We start from the raw sequence: 17898 nt of genomic DNA, 5'->3' as shown, positions 1-17898 counted from the left end.
AAAGTCAAAGTCAAGGGTGTGGTTATTGTTTCTTGTTTGAGAATCTGAGAATTTCTTTCCCAAGTCGAGTCTTTGATTCTCAAGTCTATAATTGTCCATATTTATGAAACTCAAGTCCAAGTTTCTAGTTCACATGGGATGTTAGCCTGCAGGACTTTCTTCTAAAGGCAAACCATGAGTTTTTTTCCTCCCCTAAACATCACCATGAAGGGCTTTCTGACAGAAGACCTCCAAGTCTCACTTCTCCAAAGAGAATTTCAAGTATGCTGAGTTGGATGAGGACAGAGTGTGCAGGGTACCAATGCATGTCTGGTTGGGGCTTTTAGGAGACTTGGATTACACCAGACGAGCAGTATGGAGGCAGGTAGTGCTTTTTTTCTGTTGCTTTTTTAGATTTGCAAACTGGTCATCATTCACTTCCATCTATCTATCTATCTATCTATCTATCTATCTATCTATCTATCTATCTATCTATCTATCTATCTATCTATCTATCTATCTATCTATCTATCTATCTATTTTAGATAGCTGCTGATAGTTTGTGGTGAAGTTTCTGAAACAGTGACGGAGTGGGAGCTCCTCGCTTGTGTCGTCTCTCTTTGGCGCCGTGGAGACACGCGGGCTTCGCCTCTCTGCCTGCGCGTCGATTGTTGTGGCTGTTCGTCATCATTAGAAAGTTGGCCCTGCAGTCAGTCTGTTTCTATTTTGCGGCGTTATTGAAGAAATATGGCGGACTCTCAGGAGGACAAGCTTTACAAGGCGGAATACGCCAAAAGCGGCCGCGCGTCGTGCAAGAAATGCAAAGAAAACATCGCAAAGGACTCGCTGAGGATGGCCATCATGGTGCAGGTAACGCAGCGACGTCTTACACTTCATCTGAAGAAACCTGCTCCGTTAGCTAGCTTACTGCCCCGGGACTATCTTTATATATTAGCTGGATTATTCAGCCATTATGTGCCTATTGACTAACACACCGGGCAGCAAGAATAAGTATATTATAGTGTGGTTTCAGTTCTGTTAGGTTAGGCCCTCGTTAGCATTTAAATGGCTGACATTGTTGAGTCTTGTTCACAAAGAGCCGTTGAGCCTCCTGTTAGTGATGCATCCTGCTTCACTCATACTTTTTCATGCATGTTGAGGGTTTATATATTTAAGAACTACAGACTCACAGACGACGTGTGAGTAGAGTGATCGTCCGGGTTCAGAGGCCATAAATCACAGCAGCATCATTACCTAAATTGTAAAGTGTGTTTGCTGCCCCGCAGAGAATTAATTAACTAAGAGGCTAAAGAAACAAAGTCAGCCTCCTCAGTGCAGGCATTAAACCACATGACTGCACACAAACTATGCCAAGCCTTCTAGTCTCATAAATATGTACTTTTTTAACATATCAAATTTATTAAGAAATCAAAGCAGGGGAAAGTAGTGGAAAATAATGAAATCAGTGATGTCACAGTTTCTTATTGCCGCTATTATATCATATTGTGATTTGAGACGAGATATCATGACAGAGTTAAGATATCTTAATATTGTGATGTAACATAAGTCTGGTCTTTTCCTGGTTTTGAAGGCTGCGTTGCAGTAAAATGACGTGATTTCCTGAACTTACCAGGCTGTTTTAGTTGACATTTTATTTGTCTTTACTCACGTATTCGTTATATCCACATTACTGATAATTATGTGTCTCAAAAATCTCATTTTGTTAATATTTTATGAAAGAATCCCTACAGTCATCATCAGGGTTTCTGCAGGTCCTTAAGTACTTAATTTATTTCTGAGTTTATCTGAAAGTGACAAAAAGTCTTAATAAAAAAGTCTAAAGTCCAATTATCTGAAGTTTAGGCATTAAATGTCTTAAAATCATTAATTGATTATCTAAATAATTTCATATTAATTCTTTTTTTACCACTTGCCCTGTCAGGCAGGGTGAGTTGCTAGATTTACTTGCCCTACATGACATTTTACTTGCCCCAGGCAAGCAGGAAATCCTTGTTACCGAACCCTGGAATATTCATGAAAAATGTTCTAATTAATTATCTTTATTGTGAGCTGCTTTTAATTTGGACATGTTTACAGTCCAAACTAACAGCAGGATCATCTCACATTTATGTCATCCCATATTCTGTGTAAATTTACTGCATACACACTTTGTTCTTTGTCCGGCAGTCGCCCATGTTCGATGGGAAAGTCCCCCACTGGCACCACTTCTCTTGCTTCTGGCAGCGAGCTGCACCTCAGTCCAATGCTGATATCGGTGGGTTTTCTGACCTGCGGTGGGAGGACCAGGAGAAGGTCAAAAAGGCCATCGAAAGTGGAGGAGCAGCCGGTGGAGGTCAGTACTGCTCCTGCAGTGTTTCTGCAGCCTGCCTGAGCTTCCTCTCATCGAGGGGGGGGAGAGGAAATGACTCACTTCAACCATAAACAGTGTATCAAATAGGATTTAAGTCTATTTAATACACCGTCTGTTGCTCCAGCTCGATAATTGGACTGCTGTACTAATTTTTTGACCTGCAGTTGTTACATGTTGCTCCTTGTTAGCAGGCCATACAGCCTCACACAACATGTTCAGGATAGAGCAAATAATTAATTGGTTTAATCTCATCTCAGCCTTTACCTCTTTAGTTGAGCAGCTGACTTAATCTATTTTTATGAGGGTTAGTTGGCAAACATAACTTAAAACACGCCCCGTCGGGCAGCTGCACAGATCATCACACAACATTACAGTGCAGCAGCAAGCAGTGAACGAATTCATTTAATAAAGTAAGTTGTTGTCACCCCCGGTTTGAAAATTTCAGTTATTTTTTTCCTTTTCCGTCAAACCAAGTTCACAGAAAATAAATTACATCTCTTAAACATCTCTGTAAACTTTAGTTTCTCACAGAGGTTTGACATATATTTGCTTCCTGGCAACGACACGTGGTAAAGACGTGGTCCAAAATTAACTTTTGAGTCTAACTGTCAGTTGGCTGGTAAACTGAACAGATTTACAGATTGAGACTGCGGCTTCACAGATGTGAGGATTTGCAGCTTTTCCTTTTTATTATTTTAATATTTTTTTATTTGCTCTTAATAATCTTGAGGTTGGTGCTGTTGGTTGGGCAAAACAAGCATTATGAAGGTGTCACTTTGAGCTGAAAGGCCGTGTGCTGTGTTCACTGTACCGTGAAGAGTGAGGGTTATATTAATCTCAGTAGATACACAAAAAAACTAAGCTATGTAAACCTGCCTTCACGTTGATTCTAAATTACTTACTGACCCAAAAGCAAAAAAGATGGAATGCACTCTACTGGCAAAAAGTTAAAAAGCCTTTATTCAGGTGGCTGCTTTATAATGAAATTCTTAAAACACTGACAATGTTTGTAAATGTTCAAATAGAGCTGGGTCACAACCCACATGTAGCAAAATGTGCTGCAAAGCTGTTTTCCTGTGAAACTCAAGTGGAAAGAGTGTCCATGGGACGTATACAAGGAAAAAAGTTAATGAGAAAAGAAAATATGGATTATCAGTAGATAATAATTTTAAATAACAGCACCAGACTACATAAATTGGAAAAACTACAAACAAGGACTGAAATCAATTTCGTCATTTAGACCAGGATAAACTGTAGCCTGCATTTGGTTTATTTACGAGCCAGCCACCTAACTGGCGACAAGCCGAAACTTTATTTTATTTGGTGCTTTCTGGATGTTAAATTTTGACATGTGGACAATCGTCTCTGTCAGTGTGATGTATCTGGTCTTGTAAATATGTATCTTCAGAAATTTTGCATATATGGCTGACGTAGAAATGAAAACTGGATGACTTTGTTTTTGTAGGAAAAGGGGAGCAGAAGAGTGGAGGTAAAGGAGAGAAGACCCTGAACGACTTTGCGGTGGAATATGCCAAGTCAAACCGCAGCACGTGCAAAGGATGTGAGCAGAAAATAGAAAAGGTTAGCAGCCACTTTGGTTTGCACACAGGAAACCTGTCATGCAAATGCAACAGTTTATAGTAACTAATATAAATACTATCGTTGTGTTCAATATAACATATACATTTGATATCATGTAAGTTTGACTGTTCCATTGTTTTACCGGTTCTGTGATCCTCTGACGTCTCCCTTAGGATCAGATCCGTGTCTCCAAGAAAACCGTGGACCCCGAGAAGCCGCAGCTGGGTCTTATCGACCGCTGGTACCACACGGCGTGTTTCGTGAGCCGCAGGGAGGAGCTGGTGTTCAAGCCCGAATACAGCGGCGCCCAGCTGAAGGGTTTCAACGCACTCCGGGCAGAGGACAAGGAGGAACTGAAGAAGAGGCTTCCTGCTGTCAAAACTGAGGGGTGAGATGAAGAAGAAGTGATAATATTCTTCTGCACGGGCTCTGTACTCATAGGGCTGTTTTTCCCCATTCAAATCACTGTTCATTTTAATGATTTGATATCGATTCAGTCTGTTAAAATGTGCCTTTTCCCACGGATGTGTGGAGTTTAACCACGTTAGTCTCGTGTCGCCAGCCTGTGGTTCTTCGTGCAGCAAGATCAGGCCACAAGAGAGACTTCAGTAGAATCAAACCACTTATATCATAGAGAGAAAAAAAAACACCCAGGTCAGAAAGCATAATTTACAGCATTAGTTATCTGAGAATCTCTTTCATATCAAAGCAGAACCGTTATTTTGGCTAAAATATCCCCAGTCGAGACAATATTGAATTGGAAATCAAGTTAGGACTTTGTGAATTGTTCTCAAATTGACAGTGTTTGGGATCACACGCTGCGTCAGGTCCGTTCGGCCCCCTCTCTGTCGTCATTTGAAGCCTCCCTGCTCCCCACCGTCCTGCAGCACAAGAAAATGGCCTTGAAGGTGTCTCTGAAAGCTGTCATCGTGTATGCGTACAGGAAGGGGTTGACAGCAGAGTTGGCGTGCGACAGGATGATGGCGGTGAGCAGCAGCTCCAGCGGCACAGGGCAGTGCGGGCAGAGCAGCAGGAAGCAGTTTATGATGTGGAGCGGGATCCAGCAGACGGTGAAGAGGAACAGAACCAGGAAAAGAGACGTAGCTGTCTTCATCTCTCGCCGCATGCTGGCTGCAGCCCTCATCTGTCCGTCCCCTCTGCCACTTTGCTCGGACGCGATGCGCCTCACCTGCCGCTTGACCGTGACGAAGATTTGGGCGTAGATGAGAAACATGATCACCAGGGGGGTCAGCACACAGGCGAAGAAGTTGAAGTAGACCATGTAGGTCATGTCCACCACCAGGACGAAGAAGCAATAGCCTGAATCAGGCGGCGTCTTGTGCCAGCCCATCAGAGGCACCAGCCCAATCAGAAAGGCCAGCAGCCACGTGGTCAGGATCACCAGCACAGCGTTGCGTGGCGTCATCAGGACCTGGTAGCGGAAGGGCATGAAGATAGCCAGGTATCGCTCCACAGCAACCGCCAGCAGGCTGAAGATGGAGCTCTGGGTGAACATGATTAAAACGCTCAGCATGAGCAGACACAGGTAGAGATTGTGGCGTGGTAAACCGATATCGGTCAGGATGGCACAGGGGATGGCGATCGCACCCACGCATATGTCGGCGACCGCTAACGAGACCAGGAAGTAGTTGGTGACGGTGCGTAACTTACGGTTGAGGCCCACGGCAGCACAGACCAGTAAATTGCCAGTGGTGGAGAGAAAGGCGATGACGAGCTCAGCCGCCATGTATGCCACGTTAGGGGAAATCACCAGGTCAGCGGGCGGAGGCGAGGGAGAGGGTAGGGAGGAGGAAGGAGGGGAAGAAGTTTGGAAAGGCGAAAATGAAAGGGATGAGTTTTGATGGAAAGTGTAGAGGTTCAACAGTGCAGTCGTGTTCTCCATGTTTGTCCTAAAGAGAGAAATAACATTCAAGTTAGAAGTCAAGCTTTTCAAGCAGTTTGAAGAAGCAGAAAGTACCAGCATGGAAGCCGACCAAAATTAATTTCAGTTCAATACAACTTAATTAATTCCACTCGGGGCTATTTGTTGGAGCAGCTTGTTATCTTTTAAAAACACACAGTCACATACAAACAAACACATTATGAGGCCACAGAGTTCATGTAGATTGGTGCCTATTAATAAACTAAAGCAAACTAAAGCACAATAAAAAAAGATCCTATAAAAAATCTACAAACAGTGATAATGGATTAAAAAACCCCTATAGAGCATTTAGTAGTAGACTGCAGAGGAAATGAAAGATTTTGAATAGCTGTTAGTTTTACAGGCAGATAAAACATTACGACCCTCTGATGGACGAGAAAGAATGAGTCAAGAAGACGCCAAGATACTGTTTGCTTTTCAGAGGATTTCTTGACTGCAAAAACAATTTAGATCTATTTTTTTTGCAGCAGTAGACCAGAAACTCTGGTGTTCTGTAAAGTAAAATTACTGGTTGGTTTGAAGAGAGTGATATTTGGCTCATATAACGGCGGTTTCCCATCGGAAAAGGCTTTCTGACAGCAAGGTAAAGTGGTGGAAATATTCTAACCAAACACTTGCCCAGAGCAGCACACTGGTTAGCTTCTGTGCTGGTACTCCTCGCTGCCTCTCCTAACTGGGGGCGTTTCCGTAACACCACTTGAAAAAAATCCAAACCATCCCAATAATTGCAAAGCAAGGCGATGAAATGCAAGAAAGCATAAACATTACTCACCAGTCTACTTCAGTGTGGTTCTTTTTAAATGTTCTTTTCAAGTTATTCAAGAAACTAGAGGGTCGGTCACCTTTATTCTGCCAGCAGTCATCCTGACACTTAACATCTGTCTTCACCTTAAAAATCACATGCACATTTCTGTTTGAACACATCTGGAGGACCCCGTTTTGTAGAATTCCCCTCTTCCCTCTTGATGTCAGTGGTTGTCTGATGAGGGATGTTTTTTTGTTTTGTTTTGTTTTTTCGTTGTGCTCCAAAGGATCGGACAGAGACCGACTGCTCCTGGATGGTCATTAACTGATACGCGTGCGGCCTCATGGGGAGGCTAATAAATGTTCCTTGTCAGGGCAGGGTGGATGATATCAGCAGTGACACCTGGGATTGTGGAGACATGTGCCTGCTTGTGTGTGTGCGCGTGTCCTTAACCGATGGGGCCCTAATGAATTTGTCTAATGAATAAAGGTGTCAGATTCAAGTTGTTTGTTCCAAATCTTGGCTATTTTCCAGCGTCCCTTTTGGCCTCATTAGGACGTTAATGTGGATGTTTTTCATCCTGTGATTTGTTCTGAATTATTAAGAAAACAACAGAACTTTGGAAGAAAACTATTTTGAACTCGTGTTTGCTCTTACAGGAAACGTAAAGGTGACGACGTCGATGGAGTCTCAAAGAAAATGAAGAAGGAGGAAGAGGACGAGAAGAAGAAGCTGGAGGAGCAGTTGAAGGTACCTGTTTAGAATCATTTCAGTTCTTATGTCGGAATATATGTGACATTATGTTCGGTGGCCATGTTTTTAAGTGAAGTTTAAGTTTCTCTTCTTGTGCATCTGCAGAACCAAAGCCAGCTGATTTGGGGAATCAAGGACAAGCTGAGGAAGTTTTGTTCCACCAACGATATGAAGGAGCTGCTGATTGCAAATGGCCAGGAGGTTCCCTCTGGAGAATCGAACGTAAGAGAAACTCATCTTATTTCACCCCTGCTGTATTAAAACTTAATTAGCATTTAAAGGAGAAATCTGTAGTTTATTTACTGTAATAATCATAGAAGGAGCACAGTATGTCAGATGAAAGATGAAAGAAATATGCGAAGTTGAAATGCTCGCTTCTCCTATGTCAACGCTGCCACGCTCCCCTTGAAATTTCCATTTGTGTGCAGAATAACTGTTTTATTTTGCCCGTTTCACGGACAGTACAGATTTCAAGTTAATGCCGAATGTTGCTAAATGAGATAGTGTCTGTTTACGAGGGTAAGAAATCATTAATAATCTTGTAGAAGAAGTAGATATTCTTAAAAGTTAAATTGAGCAAAATGTTAATGCAATCTGGTAGACAGTGAGACAGGCAGTCACCAGTGGGCTTTTGTTTTCAGGACAAAAGGCTTAACTTTACATTGGCAGTTATGAACAGCTGATCAATTTATGATGTTGCAGGCGTCTTGCACTCCTGCAGTGTTCCTGCAGCCTGCCTGAGCTTCCTCAAATTTGGGGAGAAGGGAAACAGTTTGCTTCAACCATAGACTGTATATTAAATAGGATTGTAACCTATTTCATATACCTTCTGTGACTCCAACCCGCTGTTTGGACTGCTGTACTTATTTTTGCGTGCGCAGTTGCTAAGTATTGCGTCTTTAAAAAGCAGTATGTGTTGTTTTATTGACAGGTGGTGGACAGCCTGGCTGACGGCATGGCTTTTGGTGCTCTCGAGGCCTGCAAGGAGTGCAAGGGCCAGCTCGTGTTCAAGGGCGATGCTTATTACTGCACAGGAGACATCTCAGCCTGGACGAAGTGCGTGTTCAAAACCGCAACGCCCGTACGCAAAGACTGGGTCATCCCCAAGGTAGGTCACCTCATTTCAGGGCTCCGTTTGGTTCTCCATGTAGTATAAATCTCCATATGGAATCACCAGGCAGTGGATGAAAATAGAGTATCTATACAAAAAATAATAAAGGGTTAGGATAGAGCCCAGTGGTACCTCAAACAATATTTTTAATTCCTTAAATATGCATCTACAACATTTAGATACTTAATATGCAGACCGAAATGGATTCTTCAGATTTTTCATGCATAAAACAGCCTGAAATTACCTCAAGCAGGCCTGAAAGAAATATTTATTAGATATTGGTTCGAACGTAATTTTTTTCCCCATTACCAACAGTTCAAAACTAAATGTTGGAAAAGTCAGTCAGCATAAAATATAGAATATAACTAACTACTGAAATGCAAAGTTCAGAGCAAATCATTAATCATTCACCTCCCAACAGTTACCACTTCAACAAATATACAAATAAATACATTCTTAAAGAAACAGGAATGCGCTTGATAACATTTTTATTTTTGCATATAGCATTTTTATTCTCCTCTAATCTGTGGAGCACCAACCTGCAAATGAAATCAAAATGCTACGTTTTATTTTACTACTTGGATTTTAGGAATTCCACGAAGTTCCCTTCCTGAAAAAATTCAAGTTCAAGCGACAGGACAGGGTTTACCCGAAGGAGGCTCCCACCCAAACCTTGACCGCAGCTAAAGCAGAACCCTTGGCGAGTGCATCCAGTGCCCCGAAGGAGCGACTGCCAGAGGGAGCACCCGCAGGTCGGCGAAGAAACCTGAAAATACATCCACACAGTGATGTTTTTTCAGTGTTATAATTTTGAGATATCTGTGCCCGCAGACAAACCTCTTACCGGTATGAAACTGTTGGCTGTGGGCAAACTGACCAAGAACAAGGATGATCTAAAGGCTGCTGTGGAGGAGCTGGGCGGAAAGATTACCGGCACGGCCACTAAGGCCTCTATCTGCCTCAGCACCAAGAGTAAGTAACCAATCAAAGAAATGAAGAATTATCAGTATGCAGGCCAGTCTGTACCTTCGGTTCCTTTTTTTTAATGCTTATTGAATCAAATTTAGGAATGTCTTTTTTCATAACATGTTATATAATATATGTGCAGAGGAAGTGGAGAAAATGAGTAAGAAAATGGAGGAAGTGAGGGAAGCCGGCGTACGTGTGGTCTCTGAGGATTTCCTCACAGACATCAAGTCGTCGGGTAAAGCCCTCCAGGAGCTGGTCTCCCTGCACGCCATCTCTCCCTGGGGCGCAGAGGTCAAAGTGGAGGCTCCAGCTCCGTCTGTGGCCTCCAAGTCTGGAGCGCTGGCTGCCAAGAGCACAGGCAGGGTGAAGGAGGAGGAAGGTAAAGCGGATTTGTTGCTCTTATTAATGCATAATAAGATGTTTGTGTAAATGTTAGGTCATGTTTTAGACTGGAGATTCATCTCGACCTGTGTTATAGCTTTTGACCATTGTGCTTTACAGGCGGAAGCAAAGCCAAGAAGATGAAACTCACAGTGAAAGGAGGAGCTGCTGTGGATCCAGATTCAGGTAGTCATGGGTACCCTGCAGTGATTTTTTTTTCTGTCCATTTTTTTTAAGCTCTGACTGATGATTTTGGTTTTCTTAGGTCTGGAGAACAGCGCTCATGTCCTGGAGCAGAGTGGGAAGATGTACAGCGCTACACTGGGTCTTGTGGACATCGTCAGAGGAACCAACTCCTATTATAAGCTGCAGCTGCTGGAGGACGATGTACAGAAGCGGTCAGTGCTGCTGCAGAAAAATGCTTCACGTCTTTTTTTTTTTTTTTTTGTAGTGCAGAGGGTATTAAAGGGTAATCCTGGTATTTTTAAACCTGCGCCCTACTTTTTAACACAATTTGGGGTCTGCGTGACTAACATGTACAAAAGGTTTTGGAATTGGTCCAGTAGATCCCCTCAGCCAGCAGCTGCAAAACAGGCTGCTGACTTCTGTATCTCAAACACAGCTCCTCTTTCATGTATGTGCAGGTACTGGGTGTTCAGGTCGTGGGGCAGAGTGGGCACCACCATCGGAGGCAACAAGCTGGACAAGTTTCACGACAAGAACTCTGCCATGGACAACTTCCTGGGCGTCTACAAAGAGAAGACGGGCAACAACTGGGGCTCCTCCAATTTCACCAAATATCCCAATAAGTTCTACCCACTGGAGATTGACTACGGACAGGTACACACAACACACACTAAACTGTAAAGGAGACATCGTACGGTGTGTTTTCTGTATCTGACTGGATTCTGTTCTTCTCTGTGGTGTCAATGTTTCTTGGCAGGACGAGGAAGCAGTGAAGAAGCTGACGGCCTCCGCTGGCACCAAGTCTAAGCTGGCCAAACCCATCCAGGAGCTGATCAAGACCATCTTTGATGTAGAGAGCATGAAGAAGGCCATGGTGGAGTTTGAGGTCAGACTTGTGGCTGTGTACATGTAAAAGAGAAACAACATTAGACAGATCTAGTTCGCTGCAGCCTGCATCACATCACATCCTATGGCAATGTGGGAGGTGTTGTTGAAAATCTGTTTTTTACAATTTGATACCAAGAACTAAACTTTGATAATTTATGTGACTTTGCACTCCAGTGTTTCTAAAGTTAATTGTCATGTTTAATCTAGGGCTGCGACATCTATAAAATGTAAGAATATAGTGAAAAATGTCCGAGTCCAAGGTCCAAAATCCAAAGATATTCAGTTTAATATGATAATAAACAAAGAATATCAGGAAATCTCCACATTTGAAGGATGAAAACATTTTTCTTTAGATTAGATGCTTAAATGATAACAATATTTAGACAAATTTTAACAATTTCTACTGCAAAAAAAACTACTACTAGTACTACTTCTGTGATCATTTTCAAGTTGTTTCTTACATAAACTCAATGTACAATGTTTTTAAGCATAGTTCAAATAGATAGATAATGCCACACGATAGCTAGAAGTCTTCAAGTCGATCCCCTGAGTGATGATCAGTATCAGCTGATATTGCTTCCAGCAGTTCTTGATCAACCCCAGATTTCCTGATCGGCGCACTCCTGTTTTTTTTGTTTTTTTTTTGGAAGGAAGCACATACATAAAACGTATCTGTCCTTTTCTTTTCTTTAGATCGACCTCCAGAAGATGCCCCTCGGAAAGCTGAGTAAGAGGCAGATCCAGAGTGCCTACGCTCTCCTCACTGAAGTACAGCAGGTCAGTAACCAAACAGCCCTCTGGGAGGTTTGTGTCGCTGTTCACCTTTCTGCAGTCATTCCATGTTGGAGGACTCTGTGGTGCAATGCGATTTACTTTAACACACGCTCTTCCTCTTCCTCTGTCCCTGTAATTCAGTTAGACCCTTGTGATGAACTTGTGACATTACCACCAGTAGCTGGACCAGATATCTGCAGTGAACAAGATATTTTTATTACTAACTTTGACTATATTGGTCTTTTTTTTTTTTTATCACAGGCTGTATCAGATTGTCTGCCTGAGGCCCAGATCCTGGATCTCTCCAATCGTTTCTACACCCTGATCCCTCATGACTTTGGTATGAAGAAACCTCCACTGCTCAACAACCTGGACTACATTCAGGTAAGGACACAAACTCTGCATCCTGATCTACAGCGTTTCCTCATTTTATGAACGGATCTCATTGTTACATTCACACACGTCACCCTTCAGGCTAAAGTTCAGATGCTGGACAACCTGTTGGATATCGAAGTTGCGTACAGCCTGCTGAGAGGAGGAGCCCAGGACAACGAGAACGATCCCATCGACATTAACTATGAGAAACTCAAAACCAAGATTGAGGTGAGGAGTCCTGGACTATTTTTTCCTCCATTGTCCTGTAAGGATAACGCTCAGTGTGGTCGTTTTATGAAGAGATTACGCATGAAAAGATCACGGCATGCTTTGTATTTATTGTTTCACAGGTTGTTGACAAGACTTCAGAAGAGGCTGATGTCATTATGCAATACGTTAAGAACACCCACGCTGCTACACACAACACTTACACACTGGAAGTGCAAGAAGTAAGTCGTTTTGGGAGAAGCAGTTTCACTTTATGTCAGTTCTCCTGTGTACCTTTATTGTCCACCACCTCACTGTTTTTTGTGACCTTCTCTCGTCTTTTAGATCTTCAAAATTAATCGCGAGGGAGAGCGCCAGCGGTACCGCCCCTTCGAGGAGCTACACAATCGGCAGCTACTGTGGCACGGTTCTCGCGCCACCAACTACGCTGGTATCTTGTCTCAGGGTCTTCGCATTGCCCCACCAGAGGCTCCAGTGGTGAGTTTTTGTTTGCTGTGAAGCAAAAAGCCGCACCTCCATCTAATGCATTTGTTATTTATCTGATAGGGACAGATACAGTATACATTGTCGGGCTGATCCAGTGAAAGCATCATAGTTCATGTAGTGAATGCTTCTTTGCGCCACTCGTCCCTAGAAGGGCTTTTATGAAAATAAAAGAGTGGGACGGTGAGATAAAAAGAGGGGAAACTGAATACAGCTCCCTTCACAGAAAAAGCTGTCTGTGCAAAATATGTCTTACAGAATAGAACTTAATAAGCTTTATATAATGGAGATCAATAAAGTTTGCAAAAATATTGTATTCACTTAAAATGTGACAGTGATGGAACCTGAAATACCTTCGCTTTCCTAAACACCCTTATTCTATAATGATTTTAGCTGGTTTTCCTCCTGTTCAGTCCTTAAAAAAATCCTTGTTATTCAGTACCAAATTCCAATACCTAAGGAGTTTGAGGTATTCATATTTATTATATAGTCTAATTCTGTACAGATACTCATTAGTTTCTTCATTTTAGTCCAGTTATCCAGTTAAAGTGCTCAGAGTGAAAACAGTTTTTCCAGCTGCTCCCAGGTCTTTAAACAGCTTCTTCCTTTAAAGTGAGTAATTGTACCGTAATAAGTAATGCAATTTTCTTTTTGTTAAAATGGATTTTATAAAATCGGTATCGAAAAGAAGCATCATTCAGGAAACGGTATCCAAAATCGAGGTATCTGTGCTGTTAACGGTATCCAATATGTTTGAATGATACCCAGACCTAATTCACTCACCCTGTATTATTTTGCCGTTGTGCTTCGTTTTCTCTAGACTGGTTACATGTTCGGCAAAGGAGTGTACTTCGCCGACATGGTGTCCAAGAGCGCAAACTACTGTCACACCTCCCAGTCGGACCCTGTAGGCCTCCTCCTGCTGGCCGAGGTCGCCCTCGGCAACATGTAAGTGACCATCTGACTTTGAAAATTTTGAAAACTTTTCCTATGCTTTAAAAATATGCGATGATAATGTATATTAACATGTCTTGTTTTTTTTTTTATGCAGGCATGAATTGAAGAAGGCCTCCCACATCACAAAACTCCCCAAGGGCAAGCACAGTGTTAAAGGTGAGAAACCTTGATTGTTTTGTAAAAATTTAAATGGAATTATAATTTGTTTAAAATGTGTGACACCAAAAACTGTGATACAGTGAAACTTCAATCTTTTCTGAGATGGTTATCATGTCATAAAAATCTCGTACTGTTGCAGCCTTAAATAGAGTAGAGTTCATACACATACCATCCATGAGCTGTTAGAAGAATTAATTTGACATTAACAGTTTTTTATCCACCTGATTTGTGTAACTTGTTTAGTTGAATACTCTGCCTCTCTTACGGCTGCGGTGCCTCTTGTTAATAATATATAGAAGTTTGGTTTGTGTTCTGCTTCTAACATTCATTCATAAACTTTTTTTTTTTTTCTTTCGTCTTGCAGGTTTGGGTAGAACGGCTCCTGATCCAAATGCTGCTGTCACATTAGACGGGGTGCAAGTGCCTCTGGGAAAAGGAACCCACACTAACATTGATGACACAAGTCTACTGTACAACGAGTATCCTTTAACACCGACCACCTGGTTTATGAATCTTGTTATCGTTTTTCCAAATGACCCCACGGTTTTCCTACTTTGCCTCATAATTCATTATTTAATCATTTGTATAAAGCACAGAGTCAAAGTCAGTACATGTTGTTCTTGATATTTAATAAACTGACTGAATTCAATTTTTAAAGATTGAACTTAATTGCTGTGCTTTTGATTTTAATCTTAGCTTGACCTTTGATAGATGTTTCGCGTCTGTGGGATGTTTTTGGTCGTGCTCAGCATAGCTTATCTCTTCTTTTTGACATTTCCTTTTTATTGCATTTTCTCATTTACATAGTAGAAGATAATAATGATAAAAATAAAATGACATTACTGTTGGGGTCCCTGGATTTTATGCTTACAGTCACAATCTTATCGCTTTACATCTATTTACTTAAGTTTTTGTCATTGTTGTCGTCCTATAGGATCTGTAAATGATCCGTTTTTCACATCTTTGTCCTCATTTGGGTTCTTATATTTTTAGTTTCTGTATCACAAACGTTTTATTACCTAATAACTGCTTTCCCACTAGCAGCAAGTAAAGAGAAGAGTTCTTTTCTAACCCTCTCACCATGAGGTAGATTACTTTGAGGCACTGTGTTTCATAATTTTATGAAATTAGCTACTCTGGCATAAACAGACACGTAGATGATCGGCTCACTGAGCACTAGTTGTAGCCACTGACTGTTGAGTTTAAAATAGGACACAAATGAAAACAGGAATTGAAACCTCTGTTTGGTGCTGCAGTTGTTCTAACACAGAGCGCTTTTGCTTCAAGTGCCACTGAAGTTTAGACGGTTTTTAACACTCATTTGAGAGGGTTTGGAAGCAGAGAACACGTTTGGGTCGGTCATAACCTGTCTTATGTGCAGCGCTGCATCATATTTGCAAGTTTCACTTGGCGAGGAGTTCTTTTAATGTTTTTCAGCTGAGCTTTTGTCAGTTCGGCTGTCGGTCTGCTCGTCGGGTTTTATGTTTTTTTGAAAACGTCGATTTTTTTTCTGGCGAGCGGGACAGGTATTTGGCATTTTGAGAGAGAACCTTTCCTGGCTAGTGTTAATATCTTTAATTACATGGCTTTGTTTAATACTTTATTCTGATTGGTCAATGGCATCATTCTAAGGTCTGTTAGTATAGCAGACTGTTACTATGATGAACGGACCGTTGCTATGGACACAGTTCTGATCATAGACTCTGGAGGAACAATAAAATCATTGTTAAAACACTAAGATTATTTCAGAATTAATATTTTATGTCAAATGATTTATTTATTTGTACATAACCATGTAATAAGCGGGATAATGCACAGTGAACAGGTCATTATTGCAAAATAAAGCTGTAAAATAATTTTAAAATTAATATTTTGTGTCACATAAATGTGTGGTTAGTAACCATGTAATAAGATTCAAGATCTCTTTGTTTTTGCGTCGAGATCCTGCATCGTCCTGTGGGGATTAATTCCACAAAAACGACCCGCTTACTGTACATTAAACCTTACATAACATATGGGATAATGCCACCTCGCTTTCCTTTAAATACCAGTCATGTTCTGAAATCTGCATCATTACCCAATGTGTTTTTCTGTTTTATTAATTAGTAAAAAATTATTCTACAACAACATGTTACTGATAGCAGACTGTAATGTGCATGGAATACTTGAACTGTACACGACTCTGCTTTGTTTTGATGACGGCGTTACACGTCAGCTGTCACTTCATGATCTCTCGCCTTAGATCATCCGTTTCTGCTCCCCCCTCATTTGCGTTAACTTTGCTCTTATTTCGCTGTGTTGCTCTGCATGTACAGTCTTTGCTTTCCTTAACCGCCGCTCCTCCAGATACATCGTCTACGATGTAGCGCAGATAAACTTGAAGTATCTCCTGAAGATCAAGTTTAACTACCAGACGTCCCTGTGGTGAGAGGGGCCGTCTCCGAACCCTCTTCAGTGAAAACAAAGACCACTGTTGCCTCCAAACGCCTCGGCTTCATTCTCTGCAACAGAAGATGTTTGGCAAAGGAGCGATGCTAATCCACGCTTTACAATGGTCATTGGAAACCTCTTGTCACTTTATTGCTTTTTCATCAGGTTTACTAGCTGGCAGCCTTCCTTAGTAATGCATTAGGTACTTACATACCTACTTACTGTAAGAGTTGCTCATAAGACAGACAGAGCAATATAGTGGTTGAAGAACGGCACATAATACAGTACATAGAAAGGTTTTGGTTTAGAAATCAACATCAGAAATGGTCTTGGATTTTTAGAAGGATCTTATTTCTTCATTCTTTAATAAACCTGTAGTTAATAAGGCATAGTACTGCATTTTTTCAAACAACCAGACAGACAGAAAGAGACAAAAAGCAAAGTTCCTATTTTGCTAGGATTCCTCAGTAAAGAAAAAAAAAAAAAAAAAAAAGCTACTAAGATGGACATTTTGTAGACCGTTGAGTTCAAAGATAAGGTTTGACATGTATATATTTGTTTTGTTGTTTGTCTCTCAAGCTGTCTTCCTTCCTGAAAATGACAAAAGAAGCAATGTTGTTAGTGTTGACGTGAAGTATTCTGTAAAAGAAACGACTGCCATGGTATGTGGTATCCTTTTTAGTGTTTTTTCTCGCTTACCTCGAATAAAAATAAAACAAAAAGTTCTGAAAATTTCACGTGTGATTTTTTTTTTCTTTTAATCGTTTTATTTCTGGTTGGATCCAATTTCATTTTTGGAGTTTTCAGTAAATGTAAATTTACATATGAAAGTTTTTTTTTTTTTTTTAGCAGGATGGTAGCTTTTACTTAAAGTTGGATCTTATAGGACATTGAATCATCCTGCTGGTATACACAGAAATAGAAGTATTTACTAACCTAATTTCCCATTTGAAAGAGGGTTGGTTTTCATTGAAGCCATTTATAAATTGGTCATTGTTTTCTGTTGCTGTGCATAACTGCAGGTAAATCCAACTTGAACCTGAAGGAAAATATTTAAAGGCAGAATATGGCAGATTTATCGATTGCTTTTTGTAAACATCACACTCAAAAGTCGGCCCTTCCTCTGCGGCTCAGCGAATGAGAGAGAGGTAAAGAGTGAATGAAGTGAGGGAGCGATGTTGGCAAGAACAAAGCAGCGGATGAGAGAAATTTAATGTTATTTCTGATTATTTTACAGCCGTTACATTCTAAAGCCAAAAACTGAATTTTCATGTTCACTGAAAAAGCCTATTAAAGTTGTAATGATGTGACATTTAATGAGGCGTGTACCACACAAACATGTTTTCTTTTATCTGGAGAACAAGATTTTTAGTCCAGGTCATCATTATAATGCTGTTCTCTCGGACATTTCTCCTTTTTCAAAAAGTTGTGATGTTGTTCTTGTTCTGCTATTCAAATATTGCAACTAATCATAGTGGGATCTTACTGTAATTGCGATTAATTGTGAAGCCCTACTAGAAGCACAGAGATGTTATTATCTGTATCTGCTCAACCAACAAAAGCATCTGTATCTGTATTTGTTTAGG

The 17898-nt window shown here is 41.1% G+C and overlaps 2 protein-coding genes across 2 annotated transcripts; one reads left to right on the top strand and one right to left on the bottom strand.

Annotated features, from left to right (window-relative positions):
• The first annotated feature begins 612 nt into the window (after nucleotides 1–612).
• On the top strand, nucleotides 613–16717 carry parp1 (poly (ADP-ribose) polymerase 1). The gene is made up of 23 exons (XM_084737668.1): nucleotides 613–849; nucleotides 2167–2332; nucleotides 3816–3931; nucleotides 4105–4319; nucleotides 7278–7368; nucleotides 7477–7593; nucleotides 8303–8479; nucleotides 9072–9234; nucleotides 9314–9454; nucleotides 9591–9830; nucleotides 9953–10018; nucleotides 10098–10230; nucleotides 10477–10672; nucleotides 10776–10904; nucleotides 11600–11683; nucleotides 11942–12064; nucleotides 12155–12283; nucleotides 12406–12504; nucleotides 12608–12760; nucleotides 13587–13714; nucleotides 13818–13879; nucleotides 14247–14361; nucleotides 16229–16717. Exons 1-23 carry the CDS (start codon nucleotides 727–729, stop codon nucleotides 16308–16310), a joined length of 3048 nt encoding a protein of 1015 aa, XP_084593794.1. The 5' UTR covers nucleotides 613–726; the 3' UTR covers nucleotides 16311–16717.
• Nucleotides 4412–5834, bottom strand: adorb1a (adenosine receptor B1a). Its single transcript, XM_084737657.1, has one exon. It carries the CDS (start codon nucleotides 5832–5834, stop codon nucleotides 4755–4757), a length of 1080 nt encoding a protein of 359 aa, XP_084593783.1. The 3' UTR covers nucleotides 4412–4754.
• Nucleotides 16718–17898: the final 1181 nt, after the last annotated feature.

The sequence above is a fragment of the Lutjanus erythropterus genome, chromosome 15, assembly GCF_056507025.1.
Source record: "Lutjanus erythropterus isolate fLutEry1 chromosome 15, fLutEry1.hap2, whole genome shotgun sequence".
NCBI lineage: Eukaryota > Metazoa > Chordata > Actinopteri > Lutjaniformes > Lutjanidae > Lutjanus > Lutjanus erythropterus.
The sequence above is the reverse complement of the archived record's forward strand: the minus strand, read 5'-3'. Positions and strand labels throughout refer to the sequence as shown.

What these genes read in the sequence shown, in the direction of transcription:
- adorb1a (XM_084737657.1), bottom strand. Translation starts at nt 5,834, where the DNA reads ATGGAGAACACGACTGCACTGTTGAACCTCTACACTTTCCATCAAAAC.
- parp1 (XM_084737668.1), top strand. Translation starts at nt 727, where the DNA reads ATGGCGGACTCTCAGGAGGACAAGCTTTACAAGGCGGAATACGCCAAA. An exon ending in TGCTGTGGATCCAGATTCAG is followed by an intron (nt 10,019 to 10,097) that starts GTAGTCATGGGT and finishes TGGTTTTCTTAG; the next exon opens with GTCTGGAGAACAGCGCTCAT. An exon ending in ACAACCTGGACTACATTCAG is followed by an intron (nt 12,065 to 12,154) that starts GTAAGGACACAA and finishes GTCACCCTTCAG; the next exon opens with GCTAAAGTTCAGATGCTGGA.